Raw genomic sequence first — 22,874 nt, 5'->3', positions numbered from 1 at the left:
ATTCACCATCAGTCAATTGCAAAGAGCAGCTTTACTCAAAAAAATATTCCAACCTGGGGAGGCAGGTCTGATGTCGTGGCGATATGACGTGCGATCTTGCAGCTCCAAGATCAGCGTCAATATCTCTGCTGCTGGACAGTCCTTTTGGACCTAAACCGTTCCGTAGAGACCGTGAAAGAGAAAGGCACATCCTGCTGATCCCAGGGACATTGCAAAGTCCCTGGTTGATCCAGGAGAAGCCTTTTTTTTCCGGTGGCTGCGAGGCAGCCATCAAAGCTGCTGAAGTCAGGGACAGCTCTGGTATGGAAGAAAGAGCAGGAGAGAAAATGTATCGAAATGGTGAGAGGACTTTTCATCATTATTATTTGAGAGAACACCCTAAAACAGTGATGGCGAACCTATGGCACGCGGAGCCATTTGTCAGGCACGCGGAGCCATTTGTCAGGGCACGCGAGGCTAAGCGGCGAGATTAAGCCAGAGTCAAGTTGAGTTTTTTTTCTTCCTTTTTATGGTGGGAATTTGGCTAGATTTTTGCAAACATCTTTTACTTTTTAAATTGGACTGGTTTTTTTCTTTTGTCTTTTCTTTCTTAAATATTTGCATAATAATTTTTACTGTCTAAGACTTCTTTCCCCCTACTTTTTTTCTTTTCAATGCTTTAATTGTATTTCCTTTTTGAATCTCTTTTTCTCGAGTATAAGAAAAATAAGGGAAAATGAAAGAGAATAAATAACACTGCCACCTAAAGGCCTGGAAACATTGTTTTCTTTTTCTTGTATGAGTGTTTAGAGAAAAGGCATTTCAATGTCTTTGAGCCTGTTTATGAAATGATAGTGGGGTGAGCATGAAGGATTGTTTATACAGGTGCTCTTCTGGGATACTATCAGTGTGTGGAGTTTGGGCTGAAAGAGAATTGGAGTTCAAAGAAAGAAGATTGTTGTGACCTTGAAAAGAGAACTTGCTAATTTTGTTTGGAGCTTAACATAAGAGCTTTGGATTTTACAGTGGCAATGTTTCTCTTTCCTCCTTTTTTCTTTTCTTTTTCTTTTTCTTTTTCCTCCCTTACTCTCCTTCTCACTTAGCCATTACCAGCTGATCTGAGGCCTTCTGCAGAAGAAGTTTGATTTTCTTTTTCTTTGCCCTTTTCTTAAAGAAGGTGTGCTTCTTTTTTGTTTTTCTTTTCTATTTTTTGGGATGCATACATAGAAATATTTTTTCCCTTTTTCTCTGCTGGATTTTGTTATTTTATTCCACTGAATTGGATTAAGGTAAAGAAGAACCTGAAGACTTTTATTTTTATTCCTTGTATTTTTTTTGTATGTGATTGATCTGTTTCTTCCTTTTTTTCTTTTAAACAACTGGAACCAATTGGATTAGGGCAAACAAGAGCCTGAATATTTTTTTCTTTTCTCTTTTTCCCCTTTTTTCTTTTTTCCATTCCTCCCCCCCCCCTTATTTTAGGGCCACTTGGGATTATAACTGTCCTCCATATAAGTGGATTAAGTATAGAAGAACCTGAAGACTTTGTATTTCTCAACTACTATACAGTATATCAACTGTTTTGAAATGAGTAAAAAGATAACAGCTGTTGGCTCTGCAATACCAACTTCCTCTTCACCATCTGGAGGACAAATATCAATACACATGATGTTGCAACAGGAAAAAGACAAAGAAGTGACACTTCAGATGATTATGCAAGGAATACAAAAAATACAAGAACAGAGAATATAGAAAAGCAAACAGAGAACTTGAAAAGAGAATAGAGAATATAGAACAAAGAACAGAGAACATCGAACAGAAAACAGGGAAAATAGATGAAAATATTGAGAACATTCACCAAATGATGATGAAATATGAGGACAGACTTCAAAAAAGTGAAGAAAAATGTGAGCAAAGAGACAAGAAAATTGGAGTTACTGATAGCAAATTGACCGTGGTTGAAAAAGATAACAGTGGAATACTGGGATGGGAGATCAATAGATCAGAATTTTATCTTAGATTTCAAAACGTAGAAGAAAAGGGAGAAAATCTGGCAGAAATAATGATAGATATTCTGGCTGACGTCTTGGAGATAACCAAAGAGAAGATGATGGATTGTAGACGAGGTGTTCCGAATCTATACAAGATATGCAGCAAGAAACAATCTCCCAAGAGAAGTTCATATAAGATTTACTAAGAAAGTAATTAAGACACAAATATTATTAAGGCAAGAGACAAAAGACTGGAATATAAAGATAAGGAGATTTTGGTTTTGAAACAAGTACCAAGAAGAGTGAGAGACATGAGAATACCAATTTTTGACTAAAAATTTTCTTTAAAAAGGTGTTAATTATAAATGGCTGATACCAGAAGGTCTCATGTTTGTATGGCAAGGACAAAGATACAGAATAGATTCAACTGAAAAAGCAGAATTAGTCTATGCAGAACATCTGAGAGGGAAAGACAAGGAGACAGGAAAAGAAGAATCACCAATTGAACTCCAAGAGGAGTGTATAGTTGTGACTGAGAAAGAAGAAGGTGCAGTAGGCGGCATTGACCTTAGATAACAATGAGAACTGAGATCTACAAGAGCAGTAAATCCTTCTTATAAAGTATAAATATGGAAGAGAAAAAATTACAATTAATATAAATGGACTTAATTCAGCTATTAAAAGAAGGAAAACATTTCATAAATTAGAGAAATTAAAATTGGACATAATCTGCCTATAGGAAGTACATATGAAAAAGCAACATGAACAAATATTGGTGCAGCCAAAATTAGGGAAAATATTTACTGCGTTACCAAGATGTAAGAAGAGAGGAGTGGTTTTATATATCAAGGATACAATTCCAGCGGAACAAATCTACACAGATGATGATGGAAGAATCTTGATGATGGAAATTATGGACAATAATAAGAAAATACTTTTAATAGCAATTTACGCTCCTAATGACAACCAAGATGAATTTTATAGAAAATTACACATGAAAATAATTGAACTTGACTATGTTAACATTTGTATGATGGGAGATTTTAATGGAATTGTAGATCAGAATATGGACTATAAAACACAAAAAACAACAAAACTAAATAGAAAGACTTTTCCAAAATCCTTTTTTAAAATGACTGATGAAATAGATTTAAAAGATGTATGGAGAGAAAGAAATCCCACAAATAGACAATATACCTTCTACTCAAATAGACATTCATCATGGTCCAGAATAGATGATATGGATTTCAACAGGAACACACAGGAAGTTGACACAGAAACAAGCACTTGGGCGGACCACAATCCAATGCCAATCAAATGGAAAGGACAAAGGAGAAGATTTAGATGCACACTAAACAATACTATATTAAAAGAAAAGGAATTTGTACAGAAAATGGAGAAAGACCTGGCATTCTTCTTTAAAGAAAACAGAAAAGACACATCAATGCAGAATCTTTGGGATATAATGAAGGCCTACGCCAGAGGCTTGATAATAGACTATACAAGGAAAAGAAATACAAAGAAAAGACAAGCCTTTAAAATATAGACGACGACTACAAGAGATTTGAAAAAGAATTACAGAAATCTCCACAAAAAAAGGACATTAAAATAAAAATGGACACAATTAAACATAAAATGGGATTAATGGAAAAGGAGGAATTAGCACAAAAAATTAGAGGTGCTAAACAGAATTACTTTGAAAATGCAAATAAACCAGGCAGATGATTAGTGTATAAATTGAAAAAAGAGAGAGAATCAAGAAAAATAATGGAATTAATAGATGATCAAGGGCAAATTTGTTATGAAAATGAAGAGAAGAAAAAAATTATACAAGATTACTATGGAAAATTGTATGAACAAGATAATATAGAAGAGGGAGGAGCCAAACAATATTTGCAGAGTGAATCTACCCCAGATACCTAAAGAAACTGAAATGATGCTAGAAGGCAATATAACGATGATGGAGTTAACTGAAGCAGTTAAAAAACAAAACAATGGAAAGACTCCAGGTCCGGATGGACTGCCAGCGGAATTTTATAAGACATTGCAGGAATCGTTGTGTCTTCCATTACTAGAAGTTATGAATGAGGTTATGTCAAAGATGAGGATACCCAAATCGTGGTCAGAAGCATATATTATCACTTGTGCCAAAAGAGGAGGCCGACCCACTTCAAATTAAGAATTATAGACCTATTTCTCTGCTAAACTCAGACTATAAGATATTTGCTTCAATATTGGCAGAATGACTCAAAAAATATTTAAACAATCAAAATGGGTTTCTACCAAAGAGACAAATTAAAGAAAATATGAGAATAATTCTGGACACTTTGGAATATTATGAGGCTCATCCTGAGAAACAAATAGCTTTGATGTTCTTAGATGCACAGAAAGCCTTTGACAATGTTGTTACAACTGGAACAGATGGGCTTTAGTAAGAAATTCACCCAAGCCATACAAACTATATAACACAAACAAACAGCAAAGATAATGATAAATGGAGGACTGACAGACTCTGTTGAAATAAAGAAAGGGACGAGACGCCTCTGCTGTTCGTTTTAACATTAGAAATTCTAAATAGAAACATTAGAGAACATTAGAGAAGAAAAAGATATAAAAGGAATGAAAATTAAAAAGGAAGAATATAAATTGCAGGCATTTGCAGATGACCTGGTCTTCATCTTAGAGGATCCAATAGAAACTGCACCTACATTGATAGAAAAAATAGAGGAATATGGAAAAGTAGCAGGTTTGAAAATAAATAAAGACAAAATGAAGATTTTGACAAAGAACATGTTATTAAGACAAAAGGAAGAATTGGCAGAAGCTTTGAAGATCCAAGTCACGAATAAAGTCAAGTATTTGGGGATATACAGTATTTGACAGCAAGATGTAGTACACTTAAAGAGAATAATTACCATAAACTCAAACAATAGATTTCGACAGACTTGGCAAAATGGGTAAATCTACAACTATCAATAATAGGGAGAATATCAACAATCAAGATGAATATACTACCCATGATTTTATATTTGTTCCAGACAATTCCAATTAGATTAGGGAAAGATTATTTTGACGATTTAAATAAAAATGTGTTGAATATATTTGGCAGGGAAAGAAAGCGAGAATAAAATTAAAATTGTTACAAGATGCTAGAACAAGAGAAGGATTTGGTCTACCTAACTGGGAGTTATATTATCAGGCAACAAATTTGATGTGGGTTAAGGAATGGATAACATTAAGAAATTCTAGATTATTGATTGTAGAAGGGAATGATTTGCTGTTGGGATGGCACACTTTCTTATGGTATAAGGGAACTAAAACGCAGGGGTATTTTAGAAGACATTACATACATGAGACTTTGCTATTAAATTGGGAGAAGATTAAAAGGCAGCATTATCTAAAAATTCCAGTCTGGTTATCAACTATTGAAGCATTTTCATATCCAATAACATACAAAAAGGAACAAACAGTTAGATATGGTGAAATATTGAATGCAAAGGGTGAACTTAAATCTATGCAAGAACTAGAACAGCAAGGTATAAAGATGAATTGGTTTTCATATGCGCAAATACATTCTAGATATGATAAAGATCTTAAAATGGAAGGTTTCCATGATAAGATGACTGAGTTAAATAAAATTTTGATAGGTACTGATGAAAGGTGATTAAAAAACTGTATGGATACTTATTAGAGGTCAAGTTAGAAGAAGAACAAGTTAAAGAATCCATGATTGCTTGGGAGGGGGGGGATTTTGGAAGTGGGATTGATTTAGAGAATTGGCAGAAATTGTGGTCTCAAAATTATAAAATGACAATGTCAACAGCATATAAAGAAAATTTGTATAAGATGTTCTACAGGTGGCACCTACCCCCAACGAGAATAGCAAGAATGTTCAAGAATAAATTGGAAAAGTGTTGGAAATGTCATCAGATACCGGGTTCATATTACCATTAGAGAACAGGAAGATAAACAATTTTATAAGATATGGGATCTATTTTATCAGTGGTTAGATTAAAAAAAACATGGAAATGAAAGATGTTAAGAGAATGTTATAAATACAAGAAAAATAGAATGATACAGAATATAACATAAATATATATTATTATTGGATAGATTTAAGATGAATGAATTGTTAAAATATAAATGAATCCAAAACCTAGAATATCTCGTTTAAAATGAAGGAATAATAGTGATAGTCAAATAAATGAGGTATAACGATAATAATGTATACAAATATATTTGATTTGATAAAATGAGATTTTATATAAATTGTGATGACTATGGAAAAGATGCACAAAAATCTTGTAACCAATTGACACACTATGTAATTGAAGATGACTTTATGTTTAATGTTTTGTTTGTCTGTTTGTCTAAAAATAAAAACATTTTTTTAAAAAAATATTCCAACCTGCGACAATACCTTGAGCACTCACCATAAACATCAACATCTGCCTATCCCAGTCCTTGGAAAGAACAGAATAGCTGGATAAAAATGCCAAAATCCAGTCTCAACATCTGGCTGATTTTGCAATGAACCATAATTATATATATTGCCAAGTCATAAGATTTTATGATTAGAGAAATACTTACTGAACTGGTAATAAGTACTAAGAATATGATTTTACGTAAGCAGGTTAAGAAGTAAAAACTGAAGAGAATAAACTATGAAACTATGATACCAAAGTTAAAATGACTATGGAGCTACAAGATTTCCAGTGAAAGTGGTTAAAATACGAGAGTGGTAAAGATAAAAGACAAGTAAGATTAATCAGAGCCGCAAGCAAGTCATTAAGAGAGTTAAGAAGTTGAGGGCATTTTATGCTGTCTAAAGAATAGAATTTGGAGACAGAATAGCATTTTCCGCTATTGAAAAAATTTGCTAGTGAGGTAGTGGTGGGGAAACTGGCACTGTCAAGGACTTGCTAGCAGAACACAAGCTTAGACTGAATCCTAAGCTTCCTCAGATCTAACTCTTACTTCCTGTTACTTGTGAAAGTTTAAATGTTCCAGGAATTCAATGGAGAATCAACACACTTCAACACACTTGGCTCCTTTCTTCCATTCCACTCATTTCACAGCAATTAAAATATTTGACTGAATTTTATTACAATGAGATGAAAAGCAACCCATCTGATTTTAGTATGCCTGCATTCTAAAAAAGCATTAGGAAAATCTGATGTAAACTGGGAAAGGGCATATAGTATCTCTTCTGGGTATTCATCAGTTAAAATAAACAATATTTCTTACACAACTGGCTTCAGTAATCTGATTCTTTGGTAATCACTGGTTCTCAATAAAAACAATTGTGGAACTTTCATTTACAAACAGTGTGCTTGAAATAATACAGCAAATAACGGTTAACACATGCTGCCCAGTCATGATACATATTCCATATTTTCCTGCTACTATATTCTAATAATAGGATGGAACATCTAGCAAATTTTTCATGTGTTGACCTACTGAATGCAGGCATTACAATATTACATTTATACCTGTAGGAAGGTCGCCTAGAAAGAATTTCCCTTCGTTTCTGGGTGTCGGTGGCACTGTCCACAGATTCCTGTGAATCTTCACTTTCTGCAATAGTGGAGATCTAGATATAAGAGCATAGTCATTTTATGATTTTAAACATTATTAACAAGGTACTATTTGAAAATCATAAAATCATCTTTATTATATTAATGTTTGCAGGATTAGGAAAACAGAGATTGCGTATTAAGCAGGATATCATTATTTATTTAAATTAATGAAAGTTTAAGAAAAATTAAGGAACACAAAAAGCAAAATGGAAAAACAGTGATCTTTATTTAAATGAAGAAATAAACATCTTTTTGAGTATGTATCAGTTAAAGCACAGTATATCTTATGCAACTGCCTAAAATTGGCTTAAGTAATCTGATTCTTTGATGATCATTGATTCTCATAAGATAAAAAATATATTCCAATGAAGCTGCACTTTAAATAGCTCAATCTTTAAAAACATTGGTAAGATTTTAGATTTATGAAAAGCAATTGTGGGAAGCATGAGGTATTTCAGTGGATCAGGGGAGGCCTTGGGAGGTCTGAAGCAGGTGGCCTGTTCCATCACTATCCTCCCACCCCCATTGCCTTCCCCACCCTGAAATACCTCATGTGCACATAACAAGCCTTGCATTTGATTAGGAGGGAATGATAGCGTTCAAAGAACGAGATTCACTCCCATGAATCCTTGGGTTACAAATGGAATGGGCAGGTTCTATTACATTCGTAACTCAAGGACTACCTGTACTACTTTCTTTTAATGGACTTCATATTCTATCATTATTATTTTCAACCTGTTATTTCCTCCAGAGAAAGTTTTGGGTATAAAATAAAGATATGACACAACCTTGTTCTTAATTTTTTAAACATGAATCAGAAAGAAAACTTTATTGAGATAAACTTTGACAGAGAGAAACCATTTTAGAGATGAAGCTTCCAAGTCCCATCTGAGCACATTCTGAAGTAACTTTTTACCCTCAGTGTGTACAGTATATATTCTTATACTAGAGAAATCACAATTCAAATGTAAGAATAATAATTAAACATAAGTGGTATGAATTATCTGTGGAATAATAATAGAGGAGTACCATAAGACATTGTTTAGAACTCACGTTCATAAAATTAAATTGGTACCTCATAGATATATACCACCAAATGCAGCTCAATATGCAGCAATTTAAAATTTACCTGAACTGTCTGGACTTGTGGAGACTGAATAACTGAGGGCTGTGCAGCTTGAATAACACCATGGACTTGAACTGTCTGTCCATTAGGCAATTGCACTAAGGTCACAGTGGGAGCGGAAGATGTTGCATGAGCTGCAGGCATGGATACCTAATGAAAGAGAGTGACACATTATTTTAAAAACATTTAATGTCAGCCTAAGGATAGGAGACCCCCAGTCGGCAGACTATTTGCAATTCCGAAATGGCTCTTGTGTGGCTTCCCACAGATTCCCAGATCTCATCAGCTGCCTGTCTTGCACCAATCCTTGCTTCTACCAACAATATATTGCTAAGTTCAAAATTCACCAGCAAAACAGAGGCCAGGGGGTGGGGGGCACTGTGTGCATCAATCCGAAATTTGTTTCTTGGCTGCAGAGGCCTTTCCTGAAGGCCTGACGGTGAAATGAAGATTGGGAGGGGGCGCTGCGTGAGCAGCGTTAAAACGCCACAGAAGTGGGCTGGCAGCAGCTCCTGCTGGGCAGGGCTGTTAGAGCCGTCACTGTGAAGTGAGAGAGTGGAAGACATCCCCTGAAAATAAGATCTAATGCCTCTTTTGGAGGGAAAAAAAGGACCGGGTCTTATTTTTGGGGAAACATGGTAGTAATGGTTATTGGAATCAGATTATTTCTCTAACAGAAGGTATAGTAAGTCTAGCAGCTGTAAATAATACTCTGCATTTTCCCACTCTAAATTTTCCTTCTGTCCCTTGCTAGTCCAATCTGTTACCCCTTACATCATTTATATTAGCAAATTTATATAGGTAAATATTGTTCTGGTTGAAACAACTATTAAGAGAACAATTATTTTTTGTCTACTCACAGTATACTGAAAGGCTGTTTGACTTACTGCAATTAATGGGATTTTAAAAGCCCTTATTTGTTTCAAATAAAATACAGTATTACAATTCTAAATATTTTTTTTAAAAAAAGGTGGTTTTTTTTGCTTTTTACTCTGAATGTGAGGTTTGCCACAAAATATAATTGGACAATCATTTGACCACAAAATTAACTTAATAGCTACTGCTAAGGCTACTTCTTGAATTTACACTGTGGGCAACTACAGGGCAACTATCAGATTTCTTATTGTATCTGACTTTTTAAATGCAGGTATCCTGTAAAGCAAATTGCCAGCCTCCATGCTTACTTTTATTTCCAAAACTACCTCTTAGCATCAAATAAAACTCATAAAATGGTGACAGCTTTAATCTGAAATATGCCTACATAGCTGGAAAAGAAAAGAAAACTATGTAGGGACTATATAGATTGGCAAATTGTATTTTGGTACATTCATATTTCACACAGATGCATAGAACATTACAAGTTATAACATTCTCAGATTTATACAGCCATATTGGACATTTTAAGCTTAAAATATCCTTAAGTCTTTTCCCAAAACAACTAAACAGGGACTTTAGTATTTTAAGAGTTTTCAATTCTTCAATTGACTTATTACTGTAAATTGTTTAAATTTTTTTTTAAATGAACAACTGATACTATTTTCCACTGATTCTAAAAAAGATATATAAAATGTATTTAAAATTACTTTAGTGCTTTAAAATGTGTCATTTCACTATGGCAGTAATTTTGTAAACGGTTACCCCACCACTAGTCTCCTTTGAAAATGCCACAAAAATATCTCAACATTTCTAATTTGTTCATCAAACCCAAAATGTTGCAGATCCCACAGATGGAAAATAAATCAATCTGTACAAATCTGTACCTGGGCCAATGTTGCAATTTGTGGTTGTGCCTGAACAGTCATCTGTTGATTTTCTGCCTCTGTAACAGCTGCATCTCCACTCTGTTGGTTCTCTGCACCAGATTCCATGGTCATTTAGTTATCTGTAATTATCATTATCATCATCATTCCCAAGTAACAAATAAAGAATATTTATTATAAAAACAATAAACAGATATTTATTAGTTATTTTATGTTATATTAGAACTTCATTTAAATAGAAAGTCTTGAATTTATGACTGGTTGTTTAATGATGTTCAAACTTATGATGGTCTAGGAAAGGATGCTTTATAGGCCATCGTAAAAGGTTGCACTACCTTTCTCCCCAAGTTACATGATTGTGATCTGAGTGCTTAGCTACCTGTTCGGTAAGCGGCTTGCAATCATATGATAGCTATTTACAATCTTCTCTACCACTTGTCTAGAGGACTATCTTTGCTCTATGGAAGCTGGCTGAGGGAAGCACTCATTCAGTGGGGTGAAGAAACCAAACTCCTGAAGATCAGACTCCATTCCTGCACCCCACCGAAAACATTCCTTTTGACACATGGAGGGAAATGATATCCTTTTGAATGATTTAAGCTCAGTTTCTGCACCCCATTTCCTTCTGTGATGGAAAAGAGCTGATATCCTTTGATAGGCAGTTTTTTCAACCAACCGGTAGAGATGAGAGGGAGACAAAATCCAATTGTTTCAGCTCGAGCAGTGAGGCAGCACAGTTACATAAAGAACACTGGGCACAGGCTGCACATGAGTGTCTCTCCCTCAGGATTTCAGTGGAAAGAATTTCAGCTCCTGAGCATCCTAGAATCTCCCTCTGCCAGAGGCATCCTGGGATTACAGTCTGTTTAATAAACCATGCAATCACTTAAAGACCACAGCCTGGAATACAGTAATTGAACAAATAGTCACGTTTCACTTAATGACCAAGATTCCAGTCCCAGTTGTGGTTAAGTGAGGACTGCTTTTTATAATAAATTAATTATGCAGTTCTGCACACAATTAGATTTAACACTACAAAAATAATACACAACTTTGCATTTATTCAGGAGTAATTTCAAGTAAAATCAACTGCATTTATTTCCTACAGAAAACCTTATACAAAGTAATTGGTAGAACTTGGCTCCTTGTACTGCTCCTCCCTTGGCAATCTCCCAATCCTCTCAAACACACTCCTTGGAAGATTAAAGGAGCTACTGAGTAAGTCAGATATGATGCAAGGCGAGAAGAAGGAAGGGATTCACTTTTTATTTTCAGAAGATGTCTCTGATGATTTTTCTATTCTTGCTTAATAATATTTTCTATTATATGTTTTATCAAAGATAAGAACTGGCATAAATTATAGAAATAGCATAAAATAAATTATGAAACAATAATTGTGGCAAAGGTTTTTGCCAAACAAATTGCAAAAAAATATCAACTAAGAGCGATGCTAAGATTTGAAGGGTCTAGTAATTAAAAATATTAAAATTATCTATTACTCTTGATGTGGATTTTTAACTGAAACCCTCCACCAAACAATAAACTCTGATAACCTAGTTTATGATAAAACTTGCTATTGTTAAAATTTACTAGCATGAAACTATGAGCATGCTGGGCTCTGGTTGCACAAGTGACATTTTGGCTAATGTGTGCCCAGACTGACCACTCCTGTTCTTATTGTTAAGCAGGAAAAACTACATGAGGCACAACTTCAACAAAAGCTGGCAATTGTCTCCATCTTACAAAAAAGCATTATGGGAAAACCTTCATTGAGCCAATCATGAAGAATGAAGGAGTCAAATATCTATGGGCTGATCTAGTGCTAACTGTGCTGTATAAAACAGTGTAAATTAAAATGTAAGGAGTAATGACAGAGCATGAATTAAGTAATGGAATGAAAAATACTTATATGTCTGCGGAACTAAGATGAGGAAGATTATAACCGATATCAACAAAGCCAATTTGATCTTATGATGTGTAGTTGATTAGTACATGCAGGGAAGTAAATGTATACAGGTAGTCCTCGACTTACAACAGTTCATTTAGTAACTGTTGAGAGCAGAGGTGGGTTCCTACCGTTTCAGACAGATCTGGCTGAGTAGGTAATAACTCGGCCTGCCACGCCCCCGAACCGGTCCTATCATTGCTGGCGCCATCTTGATTTTCAGTTCTGCACATGCGCAAAACAATCTTCATTGAAAACATGTATTTTTTCCCCTTTTCTAACATGCGCACACCTTTTTAGGTACAAATGTGCACACGTGCGGAGCACTCATTTGGTGTGTGTGCGAGTGAAGCGAGCATAATTGTTTGCACACTGAACCGGAAGTAACGCCGGTAGCAACCCACCCCTGGTTGAGAAGCACTGAAAAAAGTGACCTATGACCATTTTTCACACTTATGACTGCTGCAGCCTCCCCAGGGTCACATGATCAAATTTCAGATGCTTTGGCAACTGGTTCATATTTATGATGGTTATAGTGGTAGGCCAAGGAAATGCAGGCCTTTAACCATCTGCCAATGGTAGGAGACCTTGTTACCCAATGAAGTGGGCTGAAAGGAGACAAAGAGAGCGTCGGATTTCCGAGTCGCAGCCGTACGCTGTAGATAAATCTTAAGGGCCCTCCTGACATCCAAGGTGTGCCACTTGCGTTCCAGAGGATGGACCAGATTAGGACAGAAATTGGGCAAAATCACCTCTTGAGTCCTGTGGAAACAAGAACACACCTTGGGGATGAAGGAGGGGTCCAGGCGTAAGACCACTCGATCAGCATGGAAAACACACAGCTCCTTCCTGGATGAAAGAGCCTGCAACTCTGAAATCCGACGTGCCGAAGTTATGGCCACCAGGAAGGAAACCTTTAAGGACAGAAACCTGAGTGAGACCTCCCTCAGAGGTTCAAAGGGAGCCCTGGTCAATGTGCCTAGAACTTTGGTCAGATCCCAGGAAGGGTACCTATGGACCGCAGGGGGGCTTGAGATTGGACGCCCCCCTGAGGAAGTTGAGCACCATGGGTAATTGGGCAAGGGAAGGGAACCCCCCGCACACCAAAACGGAGGATATGGCCGCCACCTGTCTCCTGATGGTTTTAGGAGCCCGACCTTTGTCCAGACCATCCTGTAGGAACTCAAGCAGTTGTGGTATTGTGACTTGGACAGGGTCCAAGGACTTACCAATGCACCAGGCACAGAAGGCTTTCCAGGTGGCATTGTAAATCCTGTCAGTGGACGGCCATCTCGCGGCCTGAATGGTGTCAATGACCCTGGGGGAGAATCTGTCCTCCCTTAGGACGTTCCGCTCAAACGCCAGGCGGTCAACTGGAACCACTGAGGGTCTGGATGTTCCAGCGACCCCTGACGTAGGGAGATCCTGTCCCGAGGGATCCTCCAGGGCCTGTCTGCAGAAAGTGTTCGCCGGTCGGCGAACCAAGGCCTGCATGGCCAGTGTGGAGCGACCAGCACCACCTCAGCCCCCTCCCTCAGAATCTTCTGTATGACCCTGGGTAGAAGGGGTAGGGGCGGGAAGGCGTAAAGAAGGCCCCTGGGCCAGCGACAACGCAAAGCATCCACCCCCTCCGCCCGAGGTGTAGGGTATCTGGGAAAAAACCTTGGGAGCTGGCTGTTCAGAGGAGTGGCGAACAGATCCACCACCGGCATACCAAACCTGTCCACTATGTCCCGAAATATAGCAGGGTGTAGTTGCCACTCGGCATTGTCCAAAGTCTCGCGGCTGAGCCAGTCCGCCTGCACATTGTCCACCCCCGAGATGTGTTCTGAGGTGAGGGACAGTAAGTTCTGTTCGGCCCAAAGGCCCAGCCTCATGGCTTCATCCATGAGATGCCGAGATTTGGTGCCCCCTTGGCGGTTGATATGTGCCTTGGCCGACACATTGTCCGTAAGCACCAGGACATGTTTCCCCGCCACCGTAGGGAAGAAGTGGCGAAGAGCCAGGTGGACCGCCCTCAACTCCAGTCAGTTTATGTTGTGGGCACGTTCCACCTGGTCCCATTGGCCTTGTGCTACCTGTGCCTGGAGGGTGGCCCCCCCAGCCGAAGAGGCTGGCATCTGTAGTAACCGTCAGGAACTCCTGGTCCTTGAAACACAGGCCTTCTGTGATTGCCTGAGAAGTCCACCAAGTGAGCGAACGCCTGACCCTCGCCGGAACCTGAACCTTGGCCAGTGAACAGCTCAACAGCTTCCTCTGAAAAGGTAAGAGGAACCATTGAAGTTGACGTGAGTGCAAGCGAGCCCATGGGGCAATCCCAATGGCCGACACCATGGTACCCATCAATTTAGACAGCAGTGCCAAGGAGCACCTGTGTGACACGGCTACCCGACCAGCTAGGGTTCTCAAATTGTCCTGCCTTTCTTGGGAGAGGTACACCTTGCATACTTCGGTGTCAATCAATGCCCGCAGGTGAATCAACCTGGTTGATGGGTGCAGGTGACTCTTGGGGGCATTGATGGAAAACCCATGCGCCTGAAGAGCCTGGATGGTGGAGGCGAGGTCCCTCCAAGCCTGGCGAGGGGAGGATGAGTGAATAAGTATGTCGTTCAGGTAGGCCTGAAGCTGAATAGGTACCTCCCTGAGGTCTGCGATCAGTGCAGCTAGGATCTTAGTGAAGACCCGAGGGGCTGAAGAAAGGCCAAAGGGGAGGGCAGTGTACTGAAAATGCTGCCCCAGGTACGTAAAACGCAAGAACTGCCTGTGACGTGGCAAAATGGGGACATGGAGGTAGGCTTCTGTCAGGTCAATGGAACTCAAAAAATCCCCTTGTCTAATGGACCCCAAGATGGAGTGTAATTAATGCATTTTGAAACGCTTGTAACATATAAACAGGTTTAATCGTTTAAGATCCAAAGTAGCTCTCCAGCCCCCCCGAGGCTTTCGGAATGACAAAAAGGATGGAATAAAACCCCTGCCTGCATTCCTCAGGTGGTACCGGCTGTATGGCGGAAATGTCGAGGTGTTGGACCGCCTCCAACATGAGGTACCTGCGAGCAGGGTTGGAAGACATGGGACAGGCCCTGAAGGAGCTAGGGGGGTTGGAGATAAACTCAAGGGCAAGCCCTTGGCTAACTGTAGATCTGACCCAAGCGTCAGAGGTGGTAGCATCCCAAACGTGGGCAAACTTTGCAAACCTACCCCCGATGGGGTAACTGGATTCGGGGGGTCTAGGTTCTACGATAGTAGCGACCCCCCCTCCTTGAAAGGGCCGCCTAGCAGATTTCCCCCTTTGAAAGCGGTCAGGCTGAGGCCTCTGCCTGGAGGCAAAGCCTCCCTGTTGCTTATAACCCTGAGCCCCATAGTCCGCCCCCCGAAAGGAGAAACCATAGTCCTGGCCCCGATAGAACGAACCAGAGTCCTGGCCACGGAAGGGAGAGCGCCTGGGGTACGGTGCCTGGCGGTTGAAGCCCTTCTTCGGGGCTGATGGAAGGACCTTCCGTTTCTCTTTGTTCTCAATGAGATACGGGTCAAGGGCATCCCCAAAAAGACAACCCCCCTTGAAGGGGGCAGAAGCTAGCTTCCATTTGTGATGAGCGTCGGCCTGCCACTGACGAAGCCACAGCAACATTCTGGAGGCCATGGAGGAGGCCATTGACCTGGCGGCGAATCTGGCAGAGGTCAGAGTAGCGTCCGACACAAACTGAATCGCTGCCACCAGCTTGGCGATATCTTGATGGGACCGTATGTCGGACACCGGAACGCGTTGTTGCAGTTCCTGCAGCCACAGTAAGCACGGGCGGGTGAAGAAAGATGCCGTAGTGGCGGCCTTTACCGCCCAAGCCGCTGCCTGATGACCCCTCTGTAGGGTCAGGTCGGCCTTTTTCTCTTCCGGTTTGAGAACGTCCTCTGGAGCCCCTGGCATGTGCGCAGGGGTGTAAAGGGCGATCACCGGAGCATCAATAGTTCGTTGGCCACATTAATGAACCTCCTGTCATTGGCCGAAGGATTGGGCCCGGACGTTGGAGCTGCCCACTGTCGCTGGATCAGGTCCACAAAAATTTTGGGCATTGGGACCACCTCAGTTGGGGGTGTCTGCTCCGCATACAGGGACTCTGCACTCACCGTCGTAGGTCGAGGCGTGGTCGTTGTCTGGGGCCCTATCTTGGAGGCTGCCTTGGCCTTGTACAAGAGAGAGGGAAATAGGGCAGGAGGAAAAAGGCCAGAAAGGGGTTTCTGGTCAGGGTCTCTGCCCTCATCCTCGGACAGTTCAGCCTCCCTCAGTTCTCCTTCCTCTGACTCTGAGGAGTGGTCTAATTCCTCCTGGTCAGAAGCTTCAGGTTCAGCAGGTATGGCTACTTGGGCAGCAGCAGGTGGTCCTGTAGCTGTGGCCGCCGCCTGCCTGAGAGCCAGGGCCTGTTGCTGTTGGAAACTGGCCGCTATGCTCTGGGAGATGGCTGAGCTTATAATGTCCTGGAAATTGGGCAGAATCATTGGTGCAAAGCCATCCTGTGGCTGTCCCACAGAACTGGAGGTAGAAGGCAGAGAATCCAGCCTCTGGACAACAGGAGGCAACTCCATTCCACCACCAGACATGCACCCTTGGTTGGCTTGGGATGACCCCCAGATGTTGGAGACATCTATTGAGAAGACAGGGTTAGTGGGGTTGTCATTGGTCTGATTGCCACCCGGAGAAAGCAGAAGGGAATACTGTCCTTGGGGCAGCTGAGGCATATCACTAGGCTTAGGAGAGGATGCTTTCTTGCTGGCAGCTTTCTTGTATAAGCGACCTAAGGCTTTTTCTTTCTGCCTCTCATAACGGGAGCTGGCTGCCTTTTTAGGCTTCTTTGCATTTTTGCCACTGTCTGCCTTTGCAGACTTCTTACTTTTGCTGCTGCTGCTGCTGTTGGAACCCCTGCCCTCAGAGGTACTGGGCTGATGGGTTGGTTGAGGAGTTAAGCCAGCCTCAGTAGGAGCCAGAATTTGAGCCTCCATTGCCCTGTCAGTAGAGGCTTCGGGAGTCTGTGTGCTGGAGGCCGCCATTTTGAAATCCTTGACAGCCGTTTGAATCAAAATGGCGTTCCCGCTCTTTTTAATTGCCAGCTCTACTTTTAAAGGAGTGGCAGAGCGTTCCCCAGCCAAGCACTCTGCAGCCCAAGTCGAAGGGACTCTGCGGGCGCTCAGGAGCTATAGCAATTTAAATCCTTTCACAAGCACACTTGCTGACTCGAGAGGCGAATTTTCCGTTTGCAGCAGAGACTTTCGCTCCCTTTAATAGCCTGCTTGCCCTGAGAGGGCTTAGAGGCACAATCAAAAGCCTGGCCGCTAGGACCTTTGGGCTGATCGGCTGTTGGTAGAGCCAAATTCTCCTTAAACAAATCCACTCAGCAAGCTATCAATAAACAATTTTACGATACCAATAGTGATCAAAACACCGGAGAAACACGATAACGCGTCCGTCCTCAGCTTTTGGACTGAGTCAAAGCTGGGATCTACCTAGCAACAGGGGCGGAGCTTAAACAACATTACAAGACCCAATCCTCACTTTAATTGGATGAAGGTTAACCCAATCTGGATGCTGCCTCCACCCCTCCAAGCAAGGGTTAAATTCTGTCACACTGCCCACAGACTGAATTGAAATTCCTTGGCCACGCCTTCTGGTTCCTTCTATCCCGTTTTTTTCAATGAAGGCATGGTCCAGACAAGATGTGCATTCACACAACCGTAGTTCCACCAACAGAAAGAGATGAACTAGACAGGAACTTCACTCCAGGGTGGGGTTGGACACTCCTGCAGTGCACAGAGAACAACCCTTCAGGTAAGCTAATGGTCATTCTCCTGTGCACTGCTTGGAGTGTCCAAGCAAGGGACATACCCAAGCAACGTCCTAGGGCAGGTACCACAAAAGCAGTGAACCCACAACTCTGCTGTCAAATATCACTGGAAATAAACACTCTGCAAGACACGTCTTCCAAATGCCACGTCCGCAGAAGCATATTTGTCCAATTTATAATGTCTGACAAATAGAGAGGGTGCCGTCCAGGTTGAAGCCTTACAGATCTCCTCGACTGAGGCCTGGGTTGCCCAGGCCGCAGTGGTGGCTGTGTTCCTGGTTGAGTGCACGGTCAGCCTGGAAGGCACCGGCCTGCCTTGACGTTCGTAGGCCAGTGAGATACACGCCTTGAGCCAGCGCCCCACGGTGGATGAAGAAACCTTATAGCCCATAGTTGCTGGCTGAAATGACACAAATAAGGCCTCAGAGCGCCAGAAGGACGATGTCTGCTTAATGTACCTCTTCAGTGACCTGTGCACTGAGTATGCCATCGTTGCTCCCTAGGGTGACTCGGCCTCAGGCAAAAGTTTGGGAGTACAACTTCCTGCGCCCTGTGAAAGTACAAATTAACTTTCGAAATAAATGAAGGGTCCAGTCAAAGGACAACCCTGTCGCTATGAATGAGACATAAGTCCTCCCTAACCGACAGAGCCGCCAATTCAGACAGTCTCCTCGCCAATGTAATGGCGATAAGGAAGGCAGTCTTAAGGGAGAGATGCTGGATGGACGAATACCTTATGGGCTCGAACGGTGGTTTAGAAAGAACCCTGAGCACAACTGTTAGCTTCCAGGTCAGGTAACGATGAACCACCTGTGGGCGCAAGTTTGAAGCTCTTCTGAGGAAGGCACGTACGCTAGGGTGACGGTTGAGTGGCTGGTGAGAGTCTACTGACAAAACAGTGGACAGTGCCGCAATTTGATGCCGCAAGGTGTTTGGAGCTAGGCCTTTCTCAAACCCCTCCTGAAGAAAGTCCAAAATGTGAGGGGGGGACAATGTGAGGGACACACACAAAGAGCTGCGGGCAGGTGCGTGCCTAATTGTCACAGCGCCGCCGGAAGAGAGAAGGTCGCTGAGCAAGCAGGCAGCGTTGCAGGCAGTCCAGCAAGGTGACTCGTGGAGGGTGGCAGCTGCCAGGACCTCCGAACACCTTGTGCTGTGGCTGAGGCCTCCGCCGGCAGTCCAGACCAAGGCCAAGCAGCTTCTGAAGTCTCCAGCTGCAAAGCACGGTGATCCTTGAAGGTGGGAAAATTTGCATCCAAAATGGCCGCTGCTGGTGCAATCAAGATGGCCACGCCCAGCAGAAGCATGCCGCGTGGTTGGAGGATCCACACCGCACGATCCCCCGGGCACTCTATGAGTCGCCTAGTAGCCGGACAAGCTGCCGAAGTCTCGGATGGTCTCGCCGGCGAAGAAATCAGCTGTTGCGCCGGCAAGCACGGCTCAAAAGCCGACAGAAAGCTCGTGGAGGGAGAGAGGCAGCTGCAGCCCTCTCCGTAGTGAAGGAAATTGCTAGTCGGCAAGCAAGGAAACAAATTCCAACTAGACTATCCGATTTAGGCAAAAAAATTACTAACTAAGCTGTGAATGCGTCCGAATGGGCTGACTGAATTGAAAAAAACTGGGGATAGAAGGAACCAGGAGGCGTGACCAAGGAATTTCAATGCAGTCCGTGGGCAGTCTGACAGAATTTAACCCTTGCTTGGACACTCCAAGCAATGCACAGGAAAAAATGTCAATTTGGATGCCAAGGCAAGCTATAATTTGCGTAGAAAACATTGAAATGAAGCTAAAAGGAGAAAATCTTCTATCCCGGATTGGGTCACTAACTTTATTACCATTGTAGTAGTTATATAATCAATGCCGCAAAACATTCACTGATTAGAGTTTACATCTAAGCCCCAATTTAGTATATATCGACAATAATTAAATGATTAAGATTAATAATTAAGTTATCCAGCTGAACAGACGTGGGGGGGGGCCTCACATGAACAGACGTGGGGGGTTCAAGAGCCTCACATGAACCCTGTCTGACAAACCTATTCCGAGATCCTTTTGGGATCAAACACCCCTGGAGGGGGGGCGAAGAAGGGGCAGCGTTTCATCAGACCAGGGGGAGACAACAGGTCCCTTGCAGGTCGGAGATTTCCCCTCTGAATCAGAGAAGAGGCAGCAGCATGGCAACATGGCTGCACAAGAAGCTGGCTTTCAGCCAAAGCAACTGAACAGGAGTATGAGGACGAGATGAAAGACTGGTAAGAAGATTCATTTAACCCACAGTCATAAATCAAAACTTGGGAAAGGCAAAGAATCTTAATAAGTCTTTTGTCCCACTTCTGTGTTCCTGCCTTCTCCCTTTTCTTTGTTTTGACGTTCACCCTTTTCAATTTTCCCCACTTCACCGTCAAAGAAATATTTTATATTTCTCTTTGTTGGGACATAACCTCCTATTTCTATTTTCCTTATGCCACTGTCAACCTCCGAAACATCTTTTGTCTGCTTTTTATTCTCTTTAGTTGGGTCAGATCCCTCCTTTACAATTTTCCCTATACCACTGCCAAACCCTATAGAGTTTTTTGTCTGCTTTTTATTTCCCACAGTGTCTACCCCTTCGTTGTCTCTTCCCCCTAAGAATCTTGAAAGTACAAATAATATTAATAGACAGATCTAGATTTTGGCAAAATGAAAGAAGGGGAAAATGGAGGTTTGAAACACTAGCCCCCAAAAATCCATCTGTTTGAAACAATTCGGACAGAAAGGGAGAAAGCAGGAGAGTGACAAACCCACTCAAATACAAATTCTAAATTGGTTTTGGATTTGAAATAGAAACCAAACATTCCGAGGTGATTTACTTCGTCCGAATTTCTTCCAGCTAATATATCTTAAGCAACTCCAATTAATGAGAGGTGGAATGCAACAAGGGAGAAAAATCAAGAAAAAAGCACTATTTTCTCACTGATAACCCAACCTTGCCTGTGGGAGAAGTTTTAATTAACCAACTGCCATAAATCAGAATTTGGAAAAGCATGAGATGAGAAACATACCCAAGTTTGGCTGTATGCAAGTTTGTTCCAATTGATTTATTTTGAGCAACTATAACTAATGATAGGTGGAAGGTAGCAAGGGAAAAATAATAACAAAATCAAAAACTGGGAAAATACGAAGTTTTTTTCTTTTCTTTTTCTGCAAAAGACCAAGATGGCTCTAGCTTCTCTTCCGTTTTCGCACTAGTTGAATTAGCTAAATTTAAGGTGGTCCAGAACTTCGAAATAAGATCTGTATAACTAACAATTTTGGAAGTGGACATTAAGGAAGAACAAAAGACCAAGATGGCTCCCATCGCTCCTTTCCACAGCAGCTGAATTAGGTAAATTTAAGGCGGACCAGAACTCTGAAATAAGAACTGTATAATTAACTGTAACTTTGGAACTGGACATTATGGAAAGGTGGGAATTTGAAGAATTACATGAAATTATAAAAAATATGCATAAATCATTAAAATCAAGCCTAAATAGAATTCTGAACTGAGAGAAGCAGGTATTTAAAGAAGGGAAGGAAGGAGGAGGGAGGGATAATGAAGAGGTAGAAACAGTGGGAAATAAAAAGCAGACAAAAAACTTGATTGGGTTTGGCAGTGACATAGGGAAAATTGAAAAGGGGGGATGTGTCCCAACAAAAGGAAATAAAAAGCAGACAAAAGATGTTTCAGAGGTTGACAGTGGCATAAGGAAAACTGAAGGAGGAGATTACGCCCCAAAAAAGGGAAATATAAAGGATTTCTTTGATGGTGGCTTGGGGAAAATTGAAGAGGGTGGACGTGTCAAAACAAAGAAAAGGGAGAAGACAGGAATAGAGAAGTGGGACAAAAGACTTACTAGGAAAAAATCAGACAAGAAATTGTTATATGGGAAAATATAAAGCTGAGATAAGGGGTTTACTACTAAATATGACAATAAAATTGAGTTGCCAACTGACTGAATATGATAATGGAAAGATAATTAAATAAAGGTTAAAACATATGCAATATGGACAAATATGAAACTGATATGGGGAGATTGTAATCCAGAGGCTTGTGATTCACTTTTATACATGATAATTCCAATTAATTGAATATGACAATAGAAAGACAAGCATGGGTTAAAATATACAAAACATGGACATATATAGAACCTCAAAGATGATGAACAAAGTGAGATGTGTACCACTTCTTATTCTAAGGGAATTGTAATGAACATTGAACAGTAAGGATTGCTATTTATAGACAATTAAGGATAACCTAAACCAAGATATGGAAAAATGGGGACGTATAAGGATGCATAATTATATAAATATAATGATGAGAATAGCTGGGAATTGTAACCAGGTCTACATCTCAGCCAAAATTAGGCTGGGGGTGGGTTGGTTTAAAATGACTATGTATGTATACATTTGTTCTCTTTTAAAAGAAGAAGGAAGATATATGTTAAAATTAAATATGTATATTGAAAAGGAATGATAAATACCATCAACATAAAATGGAGCTCGCTCAGAAGCTGAGCGAGTAAATGAGATGAAGTGTGTGAAGAGAGGTAAGGAAAGAAGAGAGGAATGGGAGAGGGCGGGGGGAAGAGGAGGAGAGAAAGGAGGAGTGGAAAGGGGAGAGAGGAGAAGGAGAGAGTAAGGG

General features: G+C 41.1%; 1 protein-coding gene across 3 annotated transcripts in view; it reads right to left on the bottom strand.

Annotated features, from left to right (window-relative positions):
- The window catches only part of CREB1 (cAMP responsive element binding protein 1), a 66,225-nt gene that overhangs the window by 30,063 nt on the left and 13,288 nt on the right, over window positions 1-22,874 (bottom strand). For all 3 annotated transcript variants that reach the window (XM_081940339.1, XM_081940340.1, XM_081940341.1), the window contains exons 2-4: window positions 10,436-10,557; window positions 8,679-8,825; window positions 7,463-7,563 (exon numbers count right to left, since the gene is read on the bottom strand). In XM_081940339.1, coding sequence (XP_081796465.1) covers window positions 7,463-7,563; window positions 8,679-8,825; window positions 10,436-10,549 — 362 coding nt within the window. In that variant the 5' untranslated portion in view covers window positions 10,550-10,557. The remainder of the gene's footprint in view (window positions 1-7,462; window positions 7,564-8,678; window positions 8,826-10,435; window positions 10,558-22,874) is intronic.

This window comes from Natrix helvetica, assembly GCF_964273705.1.
Source record: "Natrix helvetica genome assembly, chromosome: 1".
NCBI lineage: Eukaryota > Metazoa > Chordata > Lepidosauria > Squamata > Natricidae > Natrix > Natrix helvetica.
Note: the sequence above shows the minus strand (reverse complement) of the source record. Positions and strands in the feature narration are given on the sequence as shown.